The sequence below is a fragment of the Mus caroli genome, chromosome 19 (assembly GCF_900094665.2).
Source record: "Mus caroli chromosome 19, CAROLI_EIJ_v1.1, whole genome shotgun sequence".
Taxonomy (NCBI): domain Eukaryota; kingdom Metazoa; phylum Chordata; class Mammalia; order Rodentia; family Muridae; genus Mus; species Mus caroli.
The window spans coordinates 20,597,429-20,604,579 of NC_034588.1; the positions used below are offsets into that span (position 1 = coordinate 20,597,429).

The 7,151-nt window shown below is 46.2% G+C and overlaps 1 protein-coding gene across 1 annotated transcript in view; it reads right to left on the reverse strand.

The window, feature by feature from the left end:
- Mamdc2 (MAM domain containing 2) overlaps positions 1-6,831 on the reverse strand; it is a 149,015-nt gene extending 142,184 nt beyond the window's left edge. The window contains exons 1-2 of the mRNA XM_021152082.1: positions 6,459-6,831; positions 6,017-6,130 (exon numbers count right to left, since the gene is read on the reverse strand). Coding sequence (XP_021007741.1) covers positions 6,017-6,130; positions 6,459-6,492 — 148 coding nt within the window. The 5' untranslated portion in view covers positions 6,493-6,831. The remainder of the gene's footprint in view (positions 1-6,016; positions 6,131-6,458) is intronic.
- Between the last annotated feature and the right edge of the window lie 320 nt (positions 6,832-7,151).

The following is a 7,151-nucleotide window of genomic DNA, read 5'->3' on the forward strand; positions in this document are numbered from 1 at the left end:
AAAAAAAAATAAAATAAGTAGATTTAAAAAAAAAAAGAAAAAGAAAAAGAAAAGAAAAAAGAAATAATTTTCCCTTCTCATTCTCCCTTCAACTCCTCTCATATTCTACAACTTCTTATCAATTTTCTTATAATTTAATATATATTATATATGTATATATGATTTATAAATAAAGGAGTTGAAGAGATAAAAAAAAAAAAACCCCTGTGAGCTGCTGAATGAGATTACAGGCTAAGTGTAAGACACCACCCCATTTCATTACACACATTTATGTATCTTCCAGGCACACGGATGATAGATGAAGCTCTCGAAGGTTAACATAGAAGAAACGATAAGAAAGTTAACCCTCTGGCTGTCACAAAAAGCAAATGGCAAAGCTAAAAGCAAAACACAGTTACAGCGTCCTTCACATCCCCCATACCCAGCAGCTGTAGGTTGGCTAAACCAGAAGAAGGAATGTTTATCTATAATGTGTATAATCTTGCTAAGATAAAATCTGGTATTTAGTGTGAGGATCAGGTTATGTGTATCATTCAGTTGTCCCTATGTGTTAGTGCGTCAGTGTGAATAATCTTCACAAAAATCTTACAAGGCAAGTATTTTTACTACTCCTATTTTATTTATTTTTTTCATTTTATTTTATGTGTGGGTATTTTGCATGCATGTATGTCTGTGCATCACATGTATGTGGTGCCCGTAGAGGCCAGAAGGGGGCATCAGATCTCCTGGAATTGCAGTTACAAATGGTTGTGAACTGCCACGTGGGAGCTGGGAATTGAACCCAGAGACTGGAAAATTATCCAGTGCTCTCAGCCACTGAACCATCTCTCTAGGTCCTTCGTAACTCTTATGAGGCTTACAGAAGAAAAAAAAGCCACGACTTGTGTGCAGAATAGTTTTATGTGTACTTGAACACACACTAAAATCAGCTGAGAGGAGGGGAGCCTCCATGAAGAAAATGCCTTCATAAGGCCAGGCTACAGACAAGCCTGTAGGACATTTTCTTAATTAGTGATTGATGTGGGAGAGCTCAGTCCATTGTGGGTGGTTTCATCCCCAGGATGATGGTCCTAGGTTCTGTAAGGAAACAGGCTGAATAAGCTATGAGGAGCAAGCCAGTAAGCAACATCCCTCCATGACCTCTGTCTCAGCTCCTGCCTCCAGATCCCTGTCTTGCTTAAGTTCCTGTCCTGACTTCCTCTAGTAATGAACCATGGTCAGGAAGTGTAAGCCAAATAAACCATTTCCTCCCCCAAGTTCCTCTTGGTTATGAAGTTTGGTCATGGCAGCCATAGAGGCTCTAACTAAGAACCAGGCACTTGAAGGAACAGTGCCTGCTTCTAATACAAGCTGGCCATCTAGACTTCTAACACCCTGTTCAAGCTGTTTCTTATGATAAGGAACTGACTTTGAAGGTGAAGGAAAAACAGGAGAACATGAAAAAGGCACTATGCCATTTTCATGGTCAGGTACTCAATTTATCCATTCAGCTATGTATTGAGTTCCAACTATGAGCCAAGATCTTTACTGAAGATGGCATGCAGGTCTTACAAACTGGAGAGAATATATCTTTATCTATCTATACCTATACCTTATACCTATACACATATACATACACATATACATACATACATATAGACATGGCATCAAATCTAGTTCTCTGTGGGTCTGAGAGGCCCCACATACTACCTTTGGAAATCTGTGAATTTCCACATGTTAAATATACAACTGAATCTCTGATGAAGTGTTACTAACAGTGTGAGGCCTGGAAGTCAGGGCTCAACAAAAAGAGGCAGTTTACCAGCTATGTAGAGAAAAATGGTATTGAGCAGGCGAGACAGGTTCCCGCCCCAGGGTTCCCAGGGAACTTGTACCCAACTATGAGTGTCAGTGCTACAATGTGAAAAGCAGATAGCCCACATTGGACCTCTGAGGTCCAGCTCTTACATTGTATGCAGAGATTGAGCATGGCCCAAGCTGCTCAGGCCCAGAGCCCACAGTCACACTCAGACAGGCAGCAGGTACATCAGGGTAACTTCAAAGAGCTGCAGCTGATGCAGCAGGAACAACTTAGCCAGTATCTTTTTGAGAGGCACCTAAGGAACATTCTAGACTTGTTCTGGGTTTCAGCCTCTATCCAGCAGGATTGTGGGTGAGTGGAGCTTCTTCTGGGAAAGCTCCACAAAACAGTGAGCAGAGGTAACCCAGGACCAGTGGGGACAAGAGCTTCCTTAACAAGCTGGCGATGTCTGGGTCAGAGGCTCCAGTGGCCTTCCAAGGTTGGCATAGTAAAGGAGAGAATGACTCTCTCTTCCATAAAGTCTCTTTGCGATCCTTATCAGACTTCGGGACCCAAGAAGAATCAGGCAGGATTTATCACTATTAATAATAATTGGCACATGATTATTATGAGCTGAAACTCAGACGGCCAATGGGGCATATCCTAAAGAGATAAGGACAGGGTTTCGGTGTTGAAAAGGGGTGCTAGAAAGCAATGTATGCATATCATTGCAATGAGATAAGAGTGCACCCTTACCATGTCCCCATCCAGCCAATGGTTATTCTTTACTAGCTTCCATATTGTAGTGCATGCTGGGGAACAAAAGGCACACATCTGTTTCTTGTATTGGGAAATTTCTATCTCCTTGAACACTATCAAAGACGCACAAAGTAGATCTTCCTCATAAATGAGTTTCTTCTTTATCTTTAACAGAATAATCCCCACATCTACCTTCTTCTCCTAAAGTAAGAGAATAGTACTCAAGTTTAGTTTGTTCTTCCTCCCAGAGTTCAGATAGTGGCTTTTTAGAGGGAAGGTTAAGATACTAAACCAAAACTGAGAGCAAAGCCCACTCAGTTACTAATCTGAATTGTGATGAGGCCAACTGTCTGGTCTCTAAGGACCCTCGGCCCAACTCCTTCTGCTCTGACAGCTGTCAGGGGGAAAGTGGAAGGGGCACTCTCAATTCTTTTCTGAGATTGTTGCTCAAAAGGGATCCGGTAGTCTGTGAATGATGAATGAATAAAGGTGATCCTGTCAAAGATAAATGAACGCAGAAGTTTTTATAGTATAAAAATGTGTCTCTTATTTTGTAATACCGAATTCAAACCTAAGATTTCGGAGCAAGTTCCAGTTTGAGTTTGACATAATGTCACCTATTTCGATAAGTAGGAAAATTTATATATACATATATATGCATATGTGTGTGTCTGTGTGTGTGTAGAAACACACACACACACACAGAGAGAGAGAGAGAGAGAGAGAGAGAGAGAGAGAGAGAGAGAGAGAGAAACACAATGGCTATGAACTAGATGGTCTAAAAATGTGTAGAAACCTAGTACTCAGATAAATGAAGAAATGGGCCTCACATAGTTTCCCACAGCAGGGGAGTGATCCTGTGGCTTAGGGTGTTTGTCAATTATTCCCAGACCCTCCTTTAGGAGATTCTAATTTACAAATTGATTTCTGGAATTCACTCTTCACTGGACATTGACATTGCTCACTCCACTGTAGGTAAACCTACTGACCAAGGACATATAGGAAGTTCTATTTGTGTTGCAAGGACTTGTGGGTAAAAGTCTGACATTCACAGCTTTCGTGGTGAATGCAGCCCACAGAAGTGTCTGGACTTTGTTTCAAAGGGTTTCTGCAAAAAGTGCAGGTTTTCAAATAGCTTCCCAAATTTTAACCCGGGGCAATTTTATCATTTTAATTTCCCAATCTAGAGTAAGGGGAATTCTAAGCGATCACTGTGTCGCCAGCAGGTACAGCAGCTGGCACACATCTGCCTTGCTGCCTCAGAGTGTGCAAAGGGCAGTTGTATCCAAATTTCAGCCCTTGAGACTTGGATCTGTCGAATAGAAGCCCAACTTGTCTGCTCTGCCCTGGAGTCCTCAGGACAGGATGAATTAATGTCCCCTAGCCAAGCCAGAGGTCCTAGCCTCCAGCCAGAAAGCACTGGCTACATGAAAGAAAGGGAGAGAGCCACAGCGCATTTATTATGTGATTAAACTCTAATCACCTTTTCCTATAAGCGTCTTCCTGTTTTCCCTGGAGGGGGACGTTTAACGGTCACACTGGTGTAGAGATGCCAGTGCTGCGCAGCACTTCCTGCCAGCCTGGGAGGCCCTAGCACTCAGCAGGCAGCAGCATGCTCGCCCAGGATTTTGGATGGGAAGCAAGTTTGATCTGACAGGAGGCCATAGTGAACATGCAAGGACTCAGAGTCCTGTCTCTCTCTCTGTGTGTGTGTGTGTGTGTGTGTGAGAGAGAGAGAGAGAGAGAGAGAGAGAGAGAGAGAGAGAGAGAGACATTTCTTTTTTCCTAGGTCCACAGCAGCTTGAGACAAGTGAACTTAGGACACTGTTTGCTCTCAGGTGAGGGGCTCATTTTGATCCTGGTCTTACTTGGGGCTAGTGATATAGTGACTTAGGTATGGGTATAGGTGGTGTGTGCGTGTGTGTATGTGTGTGTGTGTGTGTGTCTATACTGTGGTAGTCTGGGATTCTCAAAGTGTGACTCCCAGATCAGTAGAAACAGCAGCAGACCCAGTATCTTGGAATGTGTGAGAAATTCTCAGGCCCCAGTCCAGACCACTGAATCAGACTCTCAAGAAGGGATAGGAAACTGCTGGAACATGCCCGCCAGGTCATCCTGAGACCTTCTCAAACCAGAAGGCATTTGAGAAGCCTTGCAAACTGAGAATAATGCTCTCAAAGCCACTACCATAACATAGGTAGAGTCATCATTCAAAATGTGTCAAACCCAATCAGAACAGAGAATATAATGAAGAGGTGTCAAGCTTAAACTCTTCTCTTGAAACCACCAGCAAGACAGGGACCCCTTAAACATCTTTCTCACATAAACCTAAATAATCGCACTTAAGACCTGGCAAGTGTTGGAGACAAGAGATGACTATTGACTTAGTATCTTCTGTATCCCCCACCCCACCCCGTCCCCAGCTGTGGTTCAGTATTGGTCACTCAGTCAACCATGTGACTAGTTGAAGGCTCAGATTCTCATATGAATGCTATTATCAGCCACCTGTGTGGGTCAGGGAAGCTCACACAGGCAAGGCTCCTAAAGACACATGGGCAGGAAGGACTGTGGTCACAGCTCTCCGTCCTAAGCAAGCGTCCAGTTCCAGGGAGCCAGGCTGGATGACTTGAACTCCAAGGTTGCCTGAGCTGGGAGAATGCTCAGCCGGCTTCCTTTATACAGCAGCATGTCTTCTAAGGGAGTCTACTCCAAGCCCAAATAAATGATCCAGAGTAACTCGTTTCAAAATGATGGTGATAAGAGCGAAGAAAGGAAAGGAGAGGGACACCAGTGCTTGTTACTGGAATGTTTGTTTGTTTTTTACTGTAACAATGAAGGGTAAGAAAACACATCACAGACTCCTTTTCACTTAAACGCTGTCACCGGAACCCCAGCGGTGCAGAGTAAAGTGACTGTGTGATCAATTGGCCCTAACCCAGTGGCTTCAGGCACTCCATGGTGGAGTTAACTCTTTTGTCCAGTGCTGAATTAGATACTGGATGGGAAAGGATGAATCACAGGTAAAACTGCTGTGGGTGGACCAAAGTGGGAGAGCTTAGCACAGAGGACGCTCACAACCTTGTGGAAAATTTCTGCAAAGCTTCCTGTGAGCTAGTCCATTTGACAATCTCAGCTCGGGCAAGTAGCCTCTGAGACTAGCAAGACTATCAGCCTGCAGGGGGCACACGGCTAGGGGCAACAATCATTAGCAGAATCCCCCTTTGTCCCTTTCAATAGGGTGTGCTGGGGGTAGGAGCGCATGCTCAGAGCCAGGTACACAGCTGTTCCCCTCCGCCCCCCTCCCCGTGGTTTCTCTGGCCACTGTTTGCTGCAGGAGAGTTGGAAGGAGGTTTCATGACTCACACACTTTTCCTCCCAAAGGGAAGTAACTCCAAGATATCTTTACTTCCGGGGGGTTGGGAGGAACAAGATGTGAAGAAAGTTCACCTCCAGCACCTTTCTACGGAGTCCCCTTACCTTCCTCATTTAGAATCCAAGGCAGAAACGCAAACTCGGAGTCAAAGCCACACGTGTCCTCTTCAAAGGCGCAGGAGCCAGCGGGCAGGTCCAGGGCATTGGCAAGCTGCAAGGCTGCGGGCACAAAGGGACTTTCAGTTTGGGTTTCTGCCTGGCAGTATTGCACCAGCCCTGGGGACTACCTGGTGAAGTTCGGGGAGTCTTGTGGGAAGGAAAGAGAGAAGGATGCCTGACCTTCCTCAACACTCCTGGGACCCTCTGCGCAACTCCATACCCACCCCCATCCCGGGCTTGACCAGGGATAGCCGGGAGCTTAGTGGCTGAGAATTGTCCAGAAGAGCTGTTGGATGGCGGAGCGGACACCAGAACCCCACCCTGACAGCCCAAGAGGGAGCGAGTTTCCGGGACGCCCTCCCCGGGGGAGTCTCCTGTTGGTTCTTACCTTGCACTACCAGCAGGACCCCCTCTAGTAGCATAGTTGAACTTCAGGCAGGAGGACCCGCTAGGGTTGCTGGCTCACTGTGGCCCGCTGCTCCTAGGGAAGGGAGGGTGCTAGGCAAGGAGCTGGGGACCTGCTGGGGGATGCCACAGGCTGCTCAAATTCGAAGAGTCTGAGGAGCAGAGCGCGCTGCGCAAGGCTGCAGCGTCCGGCCACTTGTAGCCCGGTTGGGCCCGGGGCGACTGCCGGACTGGACAGGGAGGAGACAACTGCACACTTGAGAAGGGCCAGCTACCACTTGGGGGAGAGGAGAGGTCAGCAAGTGGTGCCTTCGTCCAGAATTTTAAAGCTGGGGACCAGACCTCTTGCATACACTTGGAAGGGGCAGTCCCTCTGCTGGGTTGAGACCAGAGGCTCCTGCCCCGCCCATCCGCGGTGGGAAACAGCTTATTTCAGGGGACAGCTTTCCCTGCATGTAGCTTGTATCTCTCTCTCTCTCTCTCTCTCTCTCTCTCTCTCTCTCTCTCTCTNTCTCTCTCTCTCTCTCTCTCTCTCTCTCTCTCTCTCTCTCTCGTGTGTGTGTGTGTGTGTGTGTGTGTGACCCTAATTTTAACCACCTTTCTTTAGAATGGAAAGGAATGGAATTCTCTTAGGGCTTTCTAGAGGAAATTTTGGATATGGTGGGCGTGGGATAAA